Below are 19,677 nucleotides of genomic sequence, written 5' to 3'. Positions count from 1 at the left end.
TGTACGTCGATGCTTAGTAGTCTTTAGTAGTCTTTAAACGGTGTGTGGCCCCGCTCGTGCCTCAGAGTCAGACCTTTTGAAGGCTGGCCAACTAGTCGCCTGTATTGTGTAGTCGATTCAGAGCGCGATTGCACAGTACTATTCAGATTCGAGGCGAATGAATGATGTGTTACGTAAGCGCATGCTTCATCTCTTTTGATCTGGCTTGCTTTTGATATTGCCCTTTTTGTCCTTTTTTTTTCATTCTAACAATGATATCTTATTTCATGAGTCTCAGCTGTCTTTTGATCCCTATGTGTTTAGAAAAGTAGATCTAATCCCACATGTCTACGTCTTCTCTCAGCCTGGGGTCATCAATCTATCATAGGAAAGCCTCGATGTTCAGCTCCAGTGTGCTGACGGGGTACTTAAGGTCGTAGTTCTCCAGGACAGTGGGGTGCAGGATACCGAAGGAACCGATGACGAGCTCCTTGCCGGCTATGCGCACGTGAACGGAGGCGGCGTGGCCAGGGAAGTATGTGGGTTCTAAGGGAATTCAATTGCGTTAGTGTTGCTGTTCGTCCGTGGACTTGCCTCTCATGTTAGATGTGACAAAAGATTACTCACCATCAAGCTCCTCAATCCAGTACTGCGAATCGGCCATGGCGGAGTTATCGAGCCCCTCCTCGCCGGTGATGAAGGCGCTCTTCAGCATGGCCATGACGCGGTCCAGAAGACCGTGGACGACCTCAAAACCGCTGGTCTTGCCGTACCAGGCGGCGGCGAAGTGGCGCTCGTTGCGGCTCTTGCGCTCCAGGGAGAGGTCCTTGAAAGCGACGTCGCTGACCTCGAAGATCTTGATGGGGACGGCGTGGTGCTTGTTCTCGCGGATGGTCTTCAGGAGACCGGGCAGCAGGCTGGTGCGTACAACCTGGAACTCCTGAGTCTTGGGGTTGGCCAGCTTGACCGCCGTGTTGCCATCGTCCTTGCGGTTGAGCCAGCCGAAGTTCTCGTCATGCGAACACAGGATAAGCGGCAGCACCTCGGACCAGCCGGCCATGGCGGCTTCCACGCGCACAATGTCGGTGAGCTTGTTGATGGGGAGGGGCTGGGCGATGGTGCCGGACTTGCTGGGGAAGGAGCGGGGCAGGGAGTTGAAGCCGTAGGCGATGGCCACATCCTCCATGATATCGGCCTGGTGCAGCACATCCGCTCGGGTGGCGGGAATATAGACGTCGAGGATGTCGGGGTTCGTCGTCGAGGGCTTAGCATCGTAGGCCATCTTCTTCAGGAGCGTGCAGATCTCCTCAGGCTTGAGTTCTAGACCGCAGCACTGGTTAATGTAGGAAACCTCCGCCTCGGCCTTGCGGGGGCTGATGTCCGGAACGACTCGGGTTTCGTTGTTGTGCTCGGAGACGATCTTGATGGGCTCGATGCTGTATTGATTGTCAGTGGTGGGCTCCGCACGACATGTGATGAAGACCTACGTGAAAGGCTCAGTACAGTACTGAGAGAACATGGTCACCATCATACGGTTGACAATTTCCACTTTCGTCTTATCGAGCGCGGTAATCTCGATGAGGACATTCTTGGTGTCCAGGGTGATCTTCGAGTGATCGCCGTTAATGATGGGGGGCAGAGAGCAGACGGTTCTCTTCGAGTCGTAGATAACGGGGTAGACGGGGTGGTCCCGGATAATGTGCAGGTACTTGCCGAGGTGCTTGTCTTTCTATTCAGAGAATGAGTACCGAGTCCGCTGGCCAAGTCCGCAGCGCCATGAGTCATACCTCGTAGAAGTTCATCAACTCCTCACCGTCCATCTCCTTGGTTTGGTTAAGAGGGGTGAACTTGATATCCTTAGGGGGGAGCGCCTCGTAGGTGAAAGGTCCCTGGATAGTGTCGAGATCGTGGGTGCCGATGGACACGAGAGTTCTTTGACGCGCCAGGTTCTGGTGGAGCTTATCTTGCAGGGCAATGAAGGATTCATAACGCGCTTGGTCGAACTTGACGTTGCGGAGGATGGCACCGGACACCAAAGGACGGACTTTCATGGTCTGTTCCACATAATCAGTGCCCGATGCTGGGGGGGCGCAGGCTGTTCAATTGCGACTTACATCCTCCTTGACGATGATCGTCTCGAGCTGTCCACTAGCAGGCTCAACCAATTCGTAGTTGGGAACCGGCTGGCGGCCCAAGAAGATGTTGAGCATGAGGGCAATGCCCTCGAAGCACAGCATGTCATAACTGCGACGGTCTCAATATATGTATGTGTTTCGAGAGAGGTTCTGGATGCATACCGGTTGGCGGGGATCTCGATCTTGAGTTGAGGGGGCTCTTGCTTTCCATTCACGATCGGGCGGTCCTGGTTCGTAGTCTAGTGTCCATAGCTTCATTAGAAAATGATTGCATATCCGATGAGTGCGAAAAGGGGCCTTTACGTCTTCGTCAAGTTCGACACCTAGGAGGTGAACAGTCAGTACATTGCCCCGCTATGGCCGATCTGGATCAACTTACCGAACTCGAAGCAAAGCTCATCGAATTCCTCGGTGGTATACCTGCAACAATTGAGTCAGATATGCAATCGGAAGGTATGTGAGAGGGCGAAAGAAGTGCATACTCCCGTCCGAGCGCCTCGAAGAGGGCAGCCTTGTCGACCGAAATAGTGGGCATGATGAGGGGTTTGGGCTTCGCAGCGTTGTGAGGAAACTGTTGGGGATCAAATCGAGTTGTACCAGCCTCCCATGGACCGAGAAACGACTGTATAGATTAGACCAGGACGACTGCCGCGAAATAGGGGTCAGCGAAGAAGGTAGGGGGAGGGAGCGTGGCTGGATGCGCTGGTCAATAATTGTAGAGTCATATAAAGTCTTTTTGACTCTTCGCTCGCAAAGGCGGCGACGATTCGGATGGTCAGCCACACTTCATCTTCTAGCCGCACCGCCACGTGCCAGTTCACCCCTCCGTCACCGTCACCCACTACCTCACCAGCCACAGCCCATGCTTCCTTGAACCTCTCTCTCTCTCCCAGCAAGTCAGTCGGTCCGTCACTTTCGTAATCTCCCCTTCAGCTACTAACTGTGTTTCACCCACCAGCACCAAACCTACTCTCTCTCCTGATTATATGTTGACTCCTCTCATACGAGCTTCTATTTAGCTTCACAAGTCATTTGGTGTGAATTCTGCATCTCCAACTTCTCATCCTGTCGCAATTGTTGAGGTATGCCGCTACCGCTGCTATTATTGCTCGAGTGTCCTGCGGCGGCCCAAACCCCACGAAACCTCCTCCGGGGTTCTTCCTCACCACTCACTGCTCTCCCATCCTCCCTTTTCCCATAGACCACCACCCAAGACCTTCCCCACCCGACACTAATCCATCCGATCTTGAACAGGTGCTCACCATTCTTTGGCCCCTCCTTAAATCGCCCCTCAGTTCCAGAATTCCCTTCCCCTCTCGAGAAAATATTCGACGTGTTCGCGTGCGAGCGGGTCGGATAATAATCGCCTGAGAGAGGACGCGGATCGGTTATAACCTCACCTCTCTGGTTGTCGCTCAAACACTCAACCCGAAAAGTCTTATAATATAGTCGCGATGGAGGCTCAGGGTGAAAACGACGAGCTTTACCCTATCGCCGTCCTTATCGACGAGCTGAAGGTATGATAGTCACCATTGACTCCGCTATTGTCCCCACGTGCGGGCACTGTCGGTCCTGACACTTGATCAATCCAGCACGACGATGTCCTCCTCCGTCTCAATGCTATTCACCGCCTCTCCACCATTGCCTTGGCTCTAGGGCCCGAGAGAACCCGGGAAGAGCTGATCCCATTCCTCGATGGTTAGTCCCCAATATGCGAGAGATGAACGGTGTCACATAGAATGCGCCTAACCTTGCGTTCACAGACTCTGTCGAGGATGAAGATGAGGTCTTGACCGCGTTAAGTGAGGAGCTTGGAAACTTCACAGAATATGTTGGTGGCCCAGAGTACGGGCATGTACTTCTCTCCCCCCTCGAGAATTTGGCCGCTATTGAAGAACCTCTGGTCAGAGAAAAGGTACGGACTCGCGGGCGCTTTTATCGGGATCTCTGAATACCTGTTTGATTCATGCTGATGGCTTTGCAACCAGGCCGTAGAATCTCTTAACAAGATCGGAGAGCAGCTGTCCGAGAAACAGATCGAAGAATATTTTATTCCGATGGTTTTGCGCCTTTCGAAAGCCGACTGGTTCACCTCGAAAGTTTCCGCGACTGGGCTCTACTGTGTCCCATATAGGAAGGCTCCGCCCACACTACAGCAAACCCTCCGTCAATACTATGGAGGCCTCGTGCACGACGACACACCGATGGTGAGAAGACAATCAGGAAACAACCTCGCCAAGTTCATCAAGGAATTGAACACCCAAGTTGTTATCGATGAAATGATACCCTTGTTCCAGCATCTCGCCACCGATGAACAGGATAGCGTGCGGCTGCTTACTGTGGATGTGCTTATCTCGATTGCGGAGGAAATCCCCAAGGAGCAGCAGCCCAGCCATGGCGTTCTTCTGACCTCATTGAGGAATCTATTTGAGGACAAGAGCTGGAGAGTCAGATACATGGTTGCCGACCGTTACGAAAAGGTTTGTTGACTACATAACCTAGCCCAGCCGCAGTTGACTGACAAGGTACATAGATCGCCAAGGCCGTCCACGAGGAAGTTGTCACTCGTGACATGGTTCCTTCGTTTGTGAAGCTTCTGAAAGACACGGAAGCTGAAGTCCGCACCGCTATTGCTGGCCAGATCCCAGGTATTAGTGCCGCATCTTGTAACAATTTCGACAGCTGACTCTGGAATAGGCTTCTGCAGCCTGATTGACCGTGATACATTGCTTAATGAGATCATGACGAGTGTTGAAGATCTCGTGTCGGACCCCTCTCAACACGTCCGCGCAGCACTGGGAACTCAGATCAGTGGCCTTGCACCCATCCTTGGCAAGGAGGAGTAAGTGCATATGCTTGAATGCGAGCGTTTTACTTCTCCATTAACGCTGCTTAGGACTACTGCCCATCTCCTTCCGATGTTCTTGCAGATGCTCAAGGATGAATTCCCGGATGTGCGTTTGCATATCATCTCCAAGCTGGAGTTGGTTAACAAAGGTGAGCGAGGATACGCCATGGCAAGACATTAAGTCCATTGACTAACCAAACCAGTCATTGGCATTGACCTCCTGTCCCAGTCTTTGCTGCCGGCTATTGTACAGTTGGCCGAAGACAAGCAATGGCGTGTCCGACTAGCCATCATCGAATATATCCCTCTGCTTGCCAGCCAGTTGGGCGTCAAGTTTTTCGATGAGCAACTGAGCGATCTTTGCATGGGCTGGCTCGGCGACACAGTCTTTTCCATCCGTGAGGCTGCCACAACGAACTTGAGGAAGCTCACGGAGGTCTTTGGCGTTGATTGGGCCAAGGGATCCATAATTCCCAAAGTCATGGCCATGGGCCAGCACCCCAACTACCTCTACCGGATGACCACGTGCTTCGCCATCTCCGTACGTGAACTCTTGACCTCTCTCAAATCTAGCTACTAACTTCTGTGTAGACTCTTGCCCCTGTTGTATCGATGGATATTATTGAGAACTCGATTCTCCCCATCTTGGACAGACTCGTGTCGGACGAGATCCCGAACATCCGTTTCAACGTTGCCAAGTCCTACGCTGTATTGATTGATACCCTGCGACGCCTGCCGGCGGAAGGAACCTTGACAGAGCTCGAAAAAGCAGGACAGACTGCCTCCCCATCGCCGCGGGGTCAGGAACTCATCCAACAGAGAATTCTCCCTAGCCTGGAGAAGCTGCAAGGCGACGATGATGTCGATGTGCGGTATTTTGCGACCACTGCCGCTGGCGGCCACGAGGAAGTTATGCAGACTTCACCGTAGGCTTAGCACTGTGAGCGCGTGAGTGGGTACTAATATCACGGCACTCGCGCGGATTTGGGTGGAATTCCAGTTTTTGTCCAACTTAGAAACAGTCAGAAGAGTCTGGCTGGTATGAAATGCTTGATGGCGTTCTCCCTGTAGAGTCTTCTTGGTCGACGATCAATAATCCTGCAAAATCAGATCCCGGTACTTTTTTTTCTCTACTCTGGTTCCGTATCATGGACCTTGCTGTCTGAGCCCGGTAGGCAGTGAAGTGGATGGATGATAGGGGCGTAATCAAGCTCGGTGTCCTATAAATCATGTGATTCCACGTGTATTTCCGTAAAGCCGATGGCGCGATTAGACAGGCATCGGTTTATTTTGCAAACCACATTCACGTGTGGGAGTCCTCTTCAGCGCAGAAGAGCAAGCTGCTTTATGACCGTTGTTCGATTGCCTACTCCTCAATTCCACCCCTTGTCCTTTACCCATTGCGGTGTCGACACCATGACTCTCTCCTGGCCCTGGCATTTTATCACTCTCTCCGATGCAGAGAAGGAGCAGCGTCGCGAGGTCCTAGACCTACGGGGGTCTTACGCTCAATACTCAATGCTAATAGTCATTGTTCTGGTGCGGTTGTATGTATGGGCAACTCAGCCTGGATCCGAGCCCTCCAAGCCCAATCGACGCAAGCCTTCACCCAAGTCTTGGTTGGACTCTCCCCCCTTTGTGGGATGGATTGAGACTCGGCGACAGTACCTAGTCTGCTCAGTGTGGCTAGTTTGGCTCTTGAGTCTCTGCATATGGAATTCTGGTGAAGGTATGACCGTTTCCTCTTGTCTATGCTATGTCTATAGTTTGAAGCTACATCCGTGATATTACCATTACCGAACCTGTGATTTGTCGCTCAGCGGATAGTATTCCCGCCGCTTAGGAATATCACAACATGGATACACAATCCAAAATATATCAACGAATTGCAACTAACTAGTCTCCAGACTACCTTCACCTTACCAAGTCCCTCGGACATGTCGCTCTCTCTCAGTTCCCTTTCCAGGTTTTGATGTCGCCACCCCTTTATCTCACCTCCAAGCCGGCTTCCCCTTCTCTTATTTCCGTGCTTACCGCCATCCCTCAGCCCACCATCAATGCCTATCATCGACTCTTTGGTCGGCTGGTTATTGCACCCCTACTATTTGGCCATGCCCTTCTCTACGACTCTTTCTTTCTGCAATCCAGCCACCCGGACTTCGGGGTCTTGTTTCTGAAGCGCATCCGCGATGCAGACGTCCAGTGGGGAATTCTGGGCGTGATTGCGGTCACATCCGTGGTGCTGTTTGCTCGTCCAGCCGTGAAGCCTCGGTGGGCCCTGAGCTTGAGGAGCGGATCTGGATCGGCTAAGATGCGACAGCAGGTCTTCTGGGCGGTGCATGTTGGCTTGGTAGTGATACTGGGGATTGCAGCGTATTCGCATGTGGAGTGGGCCAGGATGTATATGATTGAGGGCTTGGTGGGGAGTATGGCTAATGTGGGTTGTGGACTTGTGCTCTGAGTATTGGCCATGTACTCATGGTAAGCTGGGTCTCGAACGTGTGTGCGTACATCATATATGTCCTTGATCCAGCTTCGTCTAGCTGTGAAGCACCATGGTGGTGGAATTGATTTGTAGTACGGGTTTAAGCGAGCGCTTTCCCCATCGTTCAAACTGGTCTTTCGAAGGTTGTGAGGGTCAAAGGGGGGGGTGGGCAAGTCACCAAATAGCAACAAAGGCTGCATGGCCGGGCTTTTACTTCGTGAGCGAGTCTCTTATTTAACTTCCCTCTACCTTTCATCTGGATATTGATCGTGAGAAGCTTGCTCCTGCCTTTTGTGCCAGTGACAGAGGCACGATTCCAACACATGGGCTCCAGGAAACTCCTGTCCACACTGTAGGTGAAAAGAGACCGAATCCTTTGAAGAAAAGGAATGACAGAGAAAGCATTTGTCGCAGAAACTTGATAATGACAAGGCTGTAGGATGGAGATAATATATACCGACCTACTACCTAGTATTCCTAATTCTTAGAACAAGATTAAAAACAAGATCTGGGCTCGCCTTGATTGTACGGGCAACCGATGGGCCGGGCCTACCTAATCTTGATTGGCCTGTGCTCCAGCCTTGAACTTGATTGCCCGAGGGACCGCCTGTACCTAGTATTAGTACTACCAGTACCCATAATACCTTGCCAACGCTCGTTTTCTGGCGTTTACCGATTTGATTATGCTTGAGTTGAAGTCTCCCCCAAAGTATACCTATCATAGTCTTATACTGTCTGGATCCGCCTTTTGTCTGTGTCTCAACGATTTCAACTGGGCAACATCTAGCTGTGAACAAGTGTGTTGACACTACGCTAAATTGCCATCTACTTCCCCGCAGTGTTGACATTAGACAAACAAAGCCACAGCTGGGTATCAGCCAAAGCTGAGGTCGTCCTTCATTGCACGACATCTAATAAATACTAACAGCAGAATGCGATCTCAACGGCTGGTAGTCTGGCTAGGAACTTTCATCCTTGTTTCAATCGCTCTAATCTTCGTACGAAGCTCCAATTCCTCTCCAGACACATCGAGCTTTTCGCCCTTGCCTGATCCCCGTCCATCAGCCAATTTGCAACGTCCCGAGATCCCGCCAAACGAGCAGCTTTTTCAGCAATCAACGTATCACAAAGCCTCAACGCCTGCAGGGAAGCATCCGATCGCTGCATTAAGCGAGGATGCAGATCAAGAATGGGACCAAGTACGGTCCCGCCAATCCAAAACTCTGTCCCAGGCTGTCAAAGAATACCGCCGCCGCTATGGAATGCACCCTCCACCGCACTTCGACAAATGGTTTCATTTGGCGCAATCCAAGGGGGTCCAATTGATCGATGAGTATGATACCATTTACCACTCCCTCCTCCCGTTCTGGGCCTTGAACCCGAAGACTATCCGTGGGCGGGCCCGCGAAACCCTCGGCTTCGACAACTCCATGATCGGGGTCTTGATTCGGAATGGGACTGTTACGCTGGCCGAGGGAGGAACCGGTGAACAGAAATGGCAGCGGAGTGCTACGGTGCAAATGATCAAGAGTTTTGCAGAGTACTTACCTGACATGGATCTTGTCTTTAATGCCCATGACGAACCACGAGTAATTGTCCCGAATGAGGACCTTCAGCGGCTGGTTACGGCTGGCCGAGAGCATGCTATTCCAGGTGCGTCCCTTACTGAAACGCCGAAGAATGCATGGTCCGATCGACCTGCGGACATGAACAAAGGCGACCGGATCGATGAGGTGCGCACCACGCGTTTCAGTCGGTTCTCGCATCAGTCAACCTGGAGTTATTCGCGATCATCATGCCCGGTCGACTCTCCCGTCCGGTCGCTTGACGAAGAGCCATTGGATAATATTGACTCCTACGCTCAGGGCGAGCTAGGATTCATCGCGAACACGACCGCCTTCTCGGACATCTGCAACACCCCTTCTCTAAAGTATACGTACGGGTTCTTTGATCGGCCCAACACGTTCGAGGTCGTTCATGATCTGTTTCCTGTCTTTTCCCAGAGCAAAATCTCCAGCTACCAAGACATACTCTATCCAAGTCCCTGGTACTATGCGGACAAGGTGCCTTACGAGGCTGCCCGGGACGTCAACTGGGAAGCCAAACTGGATAAGATGTATTGGAGAGGATCTACCACAGGAGGATATTCCCGAGCTGGCGGCTGGCGGCGTCAACACCGGCAGCTGTTCGTGCGCAAAGTCATTGCTCGGGACACCGCTAAGGTACTCGCTAAGCAAGAGGATAGCCAGTGGACATCCACCGAGGTCGATCGATCATCCCTGGACGACTTATTCGACATTCAATTTACGTACATTGGACAATGTGACGCGGAAGACTGCGCAGCGCAAAAGGAATACTTTGGAGTTGCAGAACCCGTTGACCAGCAGGATGCATGGGCCTATCGACACTTGCTTGACATCGATGGCAATGCCTTTAGCGGCCGTTTCTATGCCTTCCTACGAAGCAAGAGCTTGGTATATAAGATCTCAATATTTCGCGAATGGCACGATGAATGGCTCAAGCCTTGGGTTCATTATGTTCCATTGCGGTTAACCGGAGACGATTATTTGGAAGCTGTCCGTTACTTCGTCGAAGATGAGGACGGAAAACTCACAGCCTCGAAGATCGCTCAAACCAGCCATGAATGGGCGCATAGAGCTCTTCGCTCGGACGACATGGAAGTCTGGTTCTTCCGATTATTGCTAGAGTAAGTACGTCCCTCGTTGCGTGTGCATTGGCAGCTCCTGACCTTGAGGTGTGATTTTAGGTATGGACGTCTTGTCGATGACAATAGGGAGAGCCTGGGGTTCTCGCTGTAACATGCGTGTGTCCTTTGATTATGATACACTCATGCCATTTTATGCTTTGATGTACGGTACTCATCTGTCTTATGATATCCCCAAGTGTTTTTAATAGAGTCCCTACGAAGAAATGAACTGTCCCTCGTGCTTGTCTTCTAATCTGCGGGAGATATAAGCATACAATGGCTTCATCAGTGTACATGGAGCTTCCCCTTCATATGTGGGTTATCCGCTCTGCAATGCAAAAAGGTGGTGCATCCCGAGTGAAACAAGCCCCGGGGGAGCCGGCGATTATTACGTAGTGCATTGCAACTTTTTCCATTGAAAATCACATGTGGGCGGGTTCGAAGTGGGCAACGGCGGGTCAACGGCGCACCAAAACTGGCAGTGGCGGACACTGCCTAAACCGCCTATCCACGGGTGGTTCATTTAGTGCCCGTTAGACTACTAGAGTAGTAAGATTAGGAGCTTCGTAGGGTCTTTTTTCCCTTCTGCTGCGATTAGTTACCTCGGAGCTTTTTCTCCTTCGATCGCCCTTATCTACTTTTACCATCGGACGGTGACTTCTTCTCCCCTTTACCTCGAGCTTTTCCCCTTTGCTCGAATAGTCGCTGTACAACAATTGTTCCAGCCCTCCATCTGAAGCCCGCCTGGGCAGACCAAAGTCACACTTCAGTCAGTCATCATGGCATCGATACTCGGATTCGTGGGATCAAGTGTGATCTTCCTTTACGGGCTTTTCAGTCTTGGGCTCTATGGATTCCGTGCTGTAAGCAAAGGCTATTTTTTCAGGAAAACCACGGAGAAGGAGACCCTCGAACTGCAAATTGGTAAGTGATACCTAATAACAGCCTCGTCTTGAAGACTCACTCGTCTTGCGCGATGCTCACTGCGTATCTTCGCCTCCATCACAGCTCGCAATCGACTCTGGGACCTTTCACAGAGCTTCTCAGGCCTCCGTCACCATATCTATACTCTGCCGAGCGGGTTCAAATTCCACTATGTCTGCAATGACGGGCCCGGACAGCAGACCGCCACCGACCCACAGAAGCCGCTGGTTGTGTTCATCCACGGGTTCCCCGATAGCTGGGCCATCTGGCGCCATCTTCTCGCCTCACCTGCTCTTCAACATGCGGCCACTCTAGTAGCGGTCGACTTGCCCGGCTATGGTGGGAGCGATCGGCTTGATCGATACTCAGCAACGAAAGTGCTCGAGAACCTGACCGAGTTCGTGATTGCGATTCGGGCCAAGTACGGGGCTGACACGGAGACCGCGGTGCGGCAGCGTAAAGTTATTATTGTCGGACATGACTGGGGTTGTGTGCTTTCGACCCGACTGGCATCTGAAGCTCCTCAACTGGCGGATCGGTTTATTCTGACGAATGGACCAATTGTACGTCCCCCCCTTGAATAGGTCGCATTTTCATTCGAGCTAACAGCATGTAGCCTGGTCTCACCCGGGCGAACATTGCCCGCCGACTTTCTTCCTCCCTTAAGATGCTCAAGACAGCACTGCGCGACCCGATACACTCTCGCGCGACACTTTGGAAAGTGGCCCAGACTCTGCAGCCTGTTGGTCGACAGTTGCTTCGCTCCGGATACATCTTTGCTATGAAACTGCCCTTGTCCCTGGTTCGGTATCTGGGCCGAGGCGGCAACTACTCGTTCCTAAAGCTTATACACCGCGCATCGTACGGTCAACAGGAGTTCTCCCCTCGGGATGCCGCAGAGTGCATGGCCAGCACTGTAGGCCCGTCCGTGGCGGAATGCCAGACCCAAACCGCGGAGGGCGACACGTATCCTGCGTTCATGAAAGAAGACCGCGGGCAATTGACCTTTCAGCATATGACCGCCTACTACCGGGATAACACAGCGTTCGCGCGCTGGAACAAGTCAATTGAGACGATCGCGCACCTTCACGGCATCGAAGACGCGAAGGCGGCCCACCGCACCAGCAGCGGTGCTGGTCTGTTTGCCGATGGACCCAAGGGGTCCCTGAAAGCTAGTGCAACCGTCATTTGGGGAAAGGCCGACATGGCCTTGGAGCCTGCCTTGTGCCTGGATGGGATTGCAGACTACCTCGTGCGAGACAGCCAAGTTATCGTGGTGCCGGGTCTGGGCCACTTCACCCCATTGGAGCGTCAAGGCCAGCTTGCCTTGGAGAAGGCGATTGAATGGACTGTGAAGGGTGAGAAGGAGGATATTGGAGTTGTTTTGCAGAAGTGTTCTCCCAAGGCGGTGGTGACTGCCCGCAAATAGACATGGATAATTCGACAACCTTTACTGAAGCGGGTCCATGATCGATATTTGAACCTCTGGTTTGCTTGGCTTATCTGTCGCTAGGCATTGGCTGAAATAGACTGGAATTAATCTAGGCTCCGGTCTATACACCTATAATCAGACTAGTGTAGTCTGAACCTTCTTCCGCATGGTTACTTCGCATCTGTCTATTTTTTACGAATTGCACGGGGGCTTCGTACAAGAAAGCTTCCGAACTCGGGGGAAACCTGCATCTAACCAAGAACAAGGTGCTGCAAGGGGGTGCGGAAAGGAAAGTCAATTGAGATTTCGAGATTGAGGTTCTAGGTCTGTGCTACACAGAATTCTTCCCGGCGCTGACAGGATCAAAAACGAGATCTAAGATTATGACTATTATTGTTATGATTAGGAATTGATTAAAGGGGCTTGGTGTCAAACTGGTACCGTGTCAGGGCTGGGCGTGAGCGGGGGTTTGAAGGCACTAACTCAGAGAGTAGTATAGTAGAACAAGAGGGAGAGCGAAAAAAAAGGTTGAGAGGGTGAGAGAACGAGGAAAGTGACTCTCGGCCGCGTGCAGCTAAAGCTGCGCTGAGCTGAGCACTCAGGTGAGCTTTAGTGCTGTTCCTAGTCTATTATTCCCTGTTCCCACTTCCCACTTTCCCGCCCCCGTCCGTCTTCTCCATCTCCAACTACGTACTCCGTACCTGTCTCTTTTCTGGTCTTTGCGCATCCTCAGCACGCCCAGTGCAGCTTTAAGTGATCCCGATCGTTTCTACTTGATCCTACACTCGTTCAATTCCGCATTTCTCATTTCAGTTCGTATTCTGTCATTCGATCCAATATTCGACGGAGTATGGCGTGGTGGTGGTAGGTGGTAGAGCACCCGCACGGCATGCTAATCGGGGAAACCGTCTGAGTGTTCGAGGTTCGTCTATGCGGGCGGGCGGGGTTGGTTTGGTTCCTTTGGCTCCCTAACGTCAGTCAATCTTTCGTTTGAGTGAGGGGGATCCTCGTTATCCTCCTTCTCCTCCTCCGCACCCGTACTACGGTACGGTACCTACCAACCAACCAGCCAACCACTAAATTAAACTGAGTTGACTAACTTACTGAGGACGACCCCCCCCCGACGCCGCACCTCGAAAGGTGCACCTCGTGCCCCAAGCTCCATTTTCCGCTTCTTTGTCTTTTCTTCTTCCCTTCTTCTACCTTCGTTCTCGTTGTATTTGGTCGCTTTTTCTTGTTGCCATACTTTTCCTCATTGCTGGTCCATCCTACGGACTGCGCGGCGTTGACCACTAGCCGCAATGGCGCTCGCCGAAAGCGCTGTGTACTGCACGGTATGTTTGTTCCCTTACTACGGAGGTACTTCCCCGTTCCATTTCCGTCACCCAATTCACTGATCGTCCGTTATGACTTCTAGCTCCTGTTGAGTGATCATTATCTGCCGGGTATTCTCATGGCGCCTTCTATTCTAACATACTGCTGGAGTCGTTCTCTCTGATTGTCCGATCTTCCTTTCCTATAGGTGCCGTGGTTCTTGCACATTCCCTGCGCGACAATGGGTCAAAGGCCAAGCTCGTTGCGCTCTACACGCCTGATAGCTTGCAGCCGGCCACCATCCAGGAACTTGAGGTATGCGTTTCGCACATCAATTTCATTTCTTCCCTTTTTGAGCTTTTCATGCAAAGATCGTCCATAGCTTCGTATGGAACGTTGCTGAAAGAGTCCTTGGCCTAGATCGTGTACGACGAAATAATTCCCGTGAATCCGCTGACCAACCTGACCCCGGCAAATCTTTGGCTTATGGACCGACCGGACCTTATTGCCACTTTCACCAAGATCGAGTTATGGCGCCAAACACAGTTCAAGCGCATTGTTTACCTCGATTGCGACATTGTCGCGGTTAGAGCTCCCAATGAGCTTCTGGAGCTGGATGTCGACTTTGCGGCCGCTCCAGATGTGGGCTGGCCTGATTGTTTCAACAGTGGTGTCATGGTGCTTCGGCCCAACTTGCAGGACTACTTTGCGCTGAGAGCGCTTGCGGAGCGAGGCATCAGTTTTGATGGCGCCGATCAAGGGTTGCTGAACATGCACTTTCGCGATTGGCATCGGCTGAGCTTCACATATAATTGCACTCCCAGCGCCAACTACCAGTACATTCCGGCCTACAACTACTTCCAAAGTACTATCAGCATGATTCATTTCATCGGCGCTCAGAAGCCGTGGAATATGGGCCGACAGGTGCAACCCGTGGAGTCCCCGTACAACAAATTGCTCGGACGTTGGTGGGCTGTGTATGATGGTCACTACCGTCCGGTTGTGAGCGTGAGTATCTGAGTTTCGTGCTCAAGGTCCTGACAGCTAATGGCGGTACAGATACCTGTTGATGTAACGGGGAAAAGGTTCTTTACGAGGGAGACTCAATTGGGAAGCTCGACGGGAGAGAGGGCGGCGCTGACACATGGCCAACATTATTCACATGCTCAAGATCTTGCAACTACGGTTGCGCATGTCAATGCGCCGCACTCGCAGAGCTCACACCCAGGACAAGACACAGAGCCTTTCTCGGAACCCCAACAAGCAGTGCCGACTGAGAATACTGGCTCGGTTACTCGTAATGCATCCTATGGCACTTCTGAGAGCTCGGATACGCATGTTGCTCAGCAGAAGTCTATCGAGTCAGCGGGAGCTGGAACCCCTCAGGGAAGTACATTGCCGGGTCCAGAGCAACACCCAACTGGGCAGCACGGGGAGCCAGATTATGACGAACCGCATCATAATCTGGGCCGACACGACACGGTATATCAAGACACACCTTATTCGGGTGGATACTATCATGAGTCAGGATACCACGGTGCGCATGGTACAGTAGAGGAAGAAGGACATCACGAGGACAGATACCACGGGGGTGAGCACCATGGGAAAACACCCCACTCTCAGACACATCGTTGGGAGGCGCAGCATGAGCACACCCACCACGAGACAGGATACCACGGGGCAGGTCACCACGGGGAAAGTCACCACGGGGTAGAGCACCAGGAAAGACATGTACACGTTCCCCCCCCTTTTCGGAGTGCGGTTCCGCAATACGTCCGTGGAGAAGAGCATGTAGCGGCTTATATCCACCCGCACTCTAATCAGACCACCTTTGCTATACAACCTGAACCAGCTTTCCGGAGACAAGAAGGCAGTGTGCCAGAGGCCTCGCCAAAGCCGTGGCGAGAGCAAGCCCACCGTTACCAGCAACCAGCAGAACCTCTTCCTAATCCGCAACATGGTCTACCGTCACCCAAGCCAGAAACACAAACATTTGAGCCTCCGAAAGCCGAATGGGATGCATCGAGGTACGCCTGTTTGACGAGCACCGCTGTTTAAAACTGTTACTAACATACTGTAGGGAGCCCCCACCACTCAACACCAAGCCAGAGGGCTTTGCTTTGGAGACGAAAACATATACCATGTCAGAGGACCGGCAACTTTTCCAACCACCCCCGTCCTATCCGGAAGCGCCCAAGAACATGTATTATGAAGTGCCCAGCAAGAAACCCGAGCCAGAAAAGCTCGCGCAGCTGTTCCCGTGGGAAAACAATGCTCCCAGACCGACCCGTGTATTTCCCGAAGACGACCAAACCTCGATAAGTACTATCTCGCGGTCTCTGCTGGAATCGACAGAAGGGGAGCCTGGCCCATCGTCACAAACGCGAGACACGACTTGGACATGGACTTCTGAAGAGCCGGCTGAATCGTGGGAACATTATACTCGTTCCAATGCTTGGGACGAGGTCCCGGAAATTCAGCGCTATATATCTTCTCTGCAGCAGACTCGCAAAGGTCGGGTTCAGGTTCTCACGGGAGACTCTTCAAGCACGGAAGCAAGGGATGTGCGGATTACGGACTTCCCCAGCGAGCAAGAACGGCCCAGCCTGCCCGTCACCCCAGCGCCCATCCATCGGCGACCTGGCGAACTCTCCCCCTCTGATAACGATCTACTACCCTCAGCAGAAGGCGTGCCAAGCCAGGAGGACTGGGTGGGTATTACGGTCGATGCCTTTCTACAACTCGTTCGAGTGACGTACTTATATTGGAAATTTACAGAACCCTTCAGCCGGCCTCGAAGAGCTTCGAATACGTCGGTCCGAAGTCGTGGATCATCCAGATCTGCTTTTCGAACGGATATTGAGCAGCAGATCGACTACTTCAGATCTAGTGCCTCCAAGCGAACGAACTAATGATTGATCGGTTGTTCTTTTCTAAGCATCGTTCTAGCAATGTTAATCATAGTTTAGCCTCTTCTTCTCCTCGCAGACTTGCGCTACATTCTGTTCTTGTTCGATTACTTCATCACTTCTTTTCGCAGCATGCATATTGTTTCTTCGCGATCATTATTGTTAAGCATTGGCATTTATACAGTACCCCACGTGATATTATGCATGTGCATTGATAGCAGTGTAAGTTCTTAAGCAGGTGCAAAGTCTCAGACTGTCATATGCCTTTGCATGAGGAGTTGGTTTTGTGCTTATCGTTATGTGGCATTGATCAGCGTCAATCTGTACTTCCATGTAATGATCGGTCTGCTTGCGTCTTAGTTCATATCAGTGAGCTATGCTTCTACAAGACAAGTTGTTTCCTATCTGTCATTCCAAGTAGTAATCTCGAGACTATGATGATGTTCGGTATGCTAGAACGAAAGTAGAACAACATCAAGCAATAGGTAGTGACCTCAGTGGTCGATTCGAACTAGGGTTGATGCCTTCTGATGCCTGAGGCGGGAACCCCTCCATGTGACGTCCCAACGGACGAATGAAGTGGCGGGCACAATTTCAAAGATTGTATCTCCACCACCGTCGGACTCTTTGCGACTGACGTACCAACCAACCTCTGCACCAAGATTTTTGCTTCATTTTCTCGTCGACCACCCCACTGCTGATTAGCGGTCGATTTGCGCCAGGCGTTTACCGGGTAGTTCCACCAAAAGCATAGACTTTGTTCCTTTTCATTCTACACTTTTTTTATTTTCTATTATTGTGCCGCATACGAGGGGTGAAACTCGTAACCAACCGCCAAAATGTCGACCACCGTGGAAAAGGTAGGATCTCGCTTTTTGAACGACAAACGTCTAGCTCCCAATGCATTCTGCTAACGCTTGGTACTCGGTTTAGATCAAACAAATCGAAGATGAGGTTCGCGCCCCCTCTGCCCTCGCTTGACGATAGCGCTGCGCCAGAATGTGCACACTGACCGGTTTCCCCTTCCAGATGGCCAAGACGCAGAAGAACAAGGCTACGGCCTTTCACTTGGGTAAGGATGTGATGGTATTTCCAGGAGCCAAGTCGGGACGGACGCTGACGAGGACCGTGCAGGTCAATTGAAGGCTAAGCTTGCGAAGCTGAAGCGAGAGCTGTTGACTCCGACCGGAGGAGGTGGTGGCGGCGGTGGTGGTAAGTCGTAGTCGTGGTGTTTTCCATGCCTTCCCGTGGAGAGAAGCGCTTGACACTGACACGATGATTTACAGCCGGCTTCGATGTTGCCCGTACCGGTGTTGCTAGTGTGTACGTTCTATCTATCCATCGAATCGAAAGAAGTACTTGTGGTTGGAATGACGAATGACTTATGCTGACATGGTTCGGGGGTAGTGGCTTCATTGGTTTCCCCTCCGTCGGAAAGAGTACCCTGATGAGCAGACTGACGGGACAGCACTCGGAAGGTTGGTTTTTTTTTGTCCCTACATAACGGTAGCGAGGGTCGCGCTGGGCCGAGGCACATAATCGCTGACAATGGACGACTTTGTGATATAGCTGCCGCTTACGAGTTCACGACTTTGACGACTGTGCCCGGACAGGTTATGTACAACGGTGCGAAGATTCAGATTCTCGATCTGCCTGGTATCATTCAGGGTGCCAAGGATGGTAAGGGTCGTGGTCGTCAGGTCATTGCCGTGGCCAAGACTTGCCATCTGATCTTCATCGTGCTGGACGTCAACAAGCCGCTGCACGACAAGAAGATCATTGAGAACGAATTGGAAGGGTTTGGCATCAGAATCAATAAGCAACCCCCAAACATTGTTTTCAAGAAGAAGGACAAGGGTGGTATTGCCATCACGAGCACGGTTCCCTTGACGCATATCGATAACGACGTGAGTCTCTTTCTTTGTTTTTGGGGGGCTTACAGTGCATTCGCTGATCCAGCGCAGGAAATCAAAGCCGTCATGAGCGAGTACAAGATCTCTTCCGCGGACATTTCCATCAGATGCGATGCGACCATCGATGATCTCATTGATGTGCTGGAAGCCAAGAGTCGCGCCTACATTCCGGTGGTGTATGCTCTGAACAAGATCGATGCGATCACGATCCAGGAGCTGGACCTTCTGTACCGGATTCCCAACGCCTGCCCCATTAGCTCTGAACACGGTTGGAACGTCGACGAGCTGCTGGAGATGATGTGGGAGAAACTCAACCTGCGCCGGGTCTACACCAAGCCCAAGGGCAAGACGCCGGACTACACGGCCCCCGTCGTTCTAAGAGCCAACGCCTGCACGGTCGAGGACTTCGTAAGGATTCTCCACATGATCAACACTTTCTGAAGGGGTCTGGACGTTCTAACGCGCAAACCAGTGTAATGCTATCCACCGTACGATCAAGGACCAGTTCAAGCACGCTATCGTCTATGGCCGCTCCGTCAAGCACCAACCGCAGCGTGTCGGTCTGTCACACGAGTTGGGAGATGAAGATATCGGTCCGTGCTTCTCCTTTTTACCCGTCATATTGGGATCTCCAAACCTAACTTTAGTGGTTTTAATACAGTGTCCATCGTCAAGCGCTAATCGAGTCCGAACGCCATGTCAACCCTCCTGAAAGAGGATCCGCCCCATAAGCGGAGCAGCGCAGTGGCGAATCGTGCACTCGAGCATGATCAACACAAATCGACTGTGGATTAAGGGGAAGAAGGGGGGAAAGAGGAGGGCTTTGTGTTTCTCCGCTAAGTATAAAGCGCCTTCAAGAGAGCCTGGCCCTTGTGACAGATGAGTTCCGTGAGATGGACCATAGGAATTGTGATTGGGGGAGGTGGAAGGAAACGGATTTGCGCACGGGCAGCATTAGAGAAGTCTGCCAAACGCCGCCCTGGGGAAAATCAACTCTCTACTCGTCAGGGACCTTCGCCCGGACCATGAGT

At 51.9% G+C, this 19,677-nt stretch overlaps 7 protein-coding genes across 7 annotated transcripts; 6 read left to right on the top strand and 1 right to left on the bottom strand.

The window, feature by feature from the left end:
* Positions 1 to 11: 11 nt before the first annotated feature.
* ASPACDRAFT_75931 (phenylalanine--tRNA ligase subunit beta) lies at positions 12 to 2,799 on the bottom strand. The gene is made up of 9 exons (XM_020204592.1): positions 2,597 to 2,799; positions 2,494 to 2,534; positions 2,418 to 2,437; positions 2,277 to 2,353; positions 2,094 to 2,223; positions 1,767 to 2,033; positions 1,467 to 1,708; positions 607 to 1,415; positions 12 to 525 (listed from the first exon to the last, which is right to left on the bottom strand). Exons 1-9 carry the CDS (start codon positions 2,647 to 2,649, stop codon positions 362 to 364), a joined length of 1,803 nt encoding a protein of 600 aa, XP_020059161.1. The 5' UTR covers positions 2,650 to 2,799; the 3' UTR covers positions 12 to 361.
* Positions 2,800 to 3,083: 284 nt separating this feature from the next.
* On the top strand, positions 3,084 to 6,078 carry ASPACDRAFT_75930 (protein phosphatase 2A structural subunit TPD3). Its single transcript, XM_020204591.1, has 10 exons — positions 3,084 to 3,196; positions 3,369 to 3,631; positions 3,707 to 3,812; positions 3,878 to 4,029; positions 4,103 to 4,594; positions 4,648 to 4,762; positions 4,812 to 4,956; positions 5,011 to 5,111; positions 5,166 to 5,503; positions 5,554 to 6,078. Exons 2-10 carry the CDS (start codon positions 3,569 to 3,571, stop codon positions 5,890 to 5,892), a joined length of 1,851 nt encoding a protein of 616 aa, XP_020059160.1. The 5' UTR covers positions 3,084 to 3,196; positions 3,369 to 3,568; the 3' UTR covers positions 5,893 to 6,078.
* Positions 6,079 to 6,288: 210 nt separating this feature from the next.
* On the top strand, positions 6,289 to 7,801 carry ASPACDRAFT_75928 (putative metalloreductase Fre8). The gene is made up of 2 exons (XM_020204590.1): positions 6,289 to 6,691; positions 6,870 to 7,801. Exons 1-2 carry the CDS (start codon positions 6,379 to 6,381, stop codon positions 7,421 to 7,423), a joined length of 867 nt encoding a protein of 288 aa, XP_020059159.1. The 5' UTR covers positions 6,289 to 6,378; the 3' UTR covers positions 7,424 to 7,801.
* Positions 7,802 to 8,379: 578 nt separating this feature from the next.
* Positions 8,380 to 10,266, top strand: ASPACDRAFT_113194 (putative capsule-associated protein CAP1; the record flags this gene model as incomplete). The annotated part of the gene is made up of 2 exons (XM_020195702.1): positions 8,380 to 10,154; positions 10,215 to 10,266. The coding sequence occupies 2 exons, from the start codon at positions 8,380 to 8,382 to the stop codon at positions 10,264 to 10,266; spliced, it is 1,827 nt and encodes a 608-aa protein (XP_020059158.1).
* Positions 10,267 to 10,933: 667 nt separating this feature from the next.
* On the top strand, positions 10,934 to 12,507 carry ASPACDRAFT_23317 (alpha/beta fold hydrolase; the record flags this gene model as incomplete). The annotated part of the gene is made up of 3 exons (XM_020199187.1): positions 10,934 to 11,078; positions 11,163 to 11,641; positions 11,695 to 12,507. 3 exons carry the CDS (start codon positions 10,934 to 10,936, stop codon positions 12,505 to 12,507), a joined length of 1,437 nt encoding a protein of 478 aa, XP_020059157.1.
* Positions 12,508 to 14,157: 1,650 nt separating this feature from the next.
* On the top strand, positions 14,158 to 17,125 carry ASPACDRAFT_1864469 (glycogenin). The gene is made up of 3 exons (XM_020197843.1): positions 14,158 to 14,832; positions 14,884 to 15,851; positions 15,905 to 17,125. The coding sequence occupies exons 1-3, from the start codon at positions 14,311 to 14,313 to the stop codon at positions 16,734 to 16,736; spliced, it is 2,322 nt and encodes a 773-aa protein (XP_020059156.1). The 5' UTR covers positions 14,158 to 14,310; the 3' UTR covers positions 16,737 to 17,125.
* A 607-nt stretch (positions 17,126 to 17,732) lies between these two features.
* Positions 17,733 to 19,327, top strand: ASPACDRAFT_57800 (GTP-binding protein RBG1; the record flags this gene model as incomplete). Its single annotated transcript, XM_020203288.1, has 8 exons — positions 17,733 to 17,805; positions 17,868 to 17,945; positions 18,020 to 18,056; positions 18,141 to 18,211; positions 18,303 to 18,640; positions 18,698 to 19,054; positions 19,119 to 19,239; positions 19,308 to 19,327. 8 exons carry the CDS (start codon positions 17,733 to 17,735, stop codon positions 19,325 to 19,327), a joined length of 1,095 nt encoding a protein of 364 aa, XP_020059155.1.
* Between the last annotated feature and the right edge of the window lie 350 nt (positions 19,328 to 19,677).

Source organism: Aspergillus aculeatus (assembly GCF_001890905.1).
Source record: "Aspergillus aculeatus ATCC 16872 unplaced genomic scaffold ASPACscaffold_3, whole genome shotgun sequence".
Lineage (NCBI taxonomy): Eukaryota > Fungi > Ascomycota > Eurotiomycetes > Eurotiales > Aspergillaceae > Aspergillus > Aspergillus aculeatus.
This window is presented reverse-complemented; position numbering and strand designations above follow the sequence as displayed.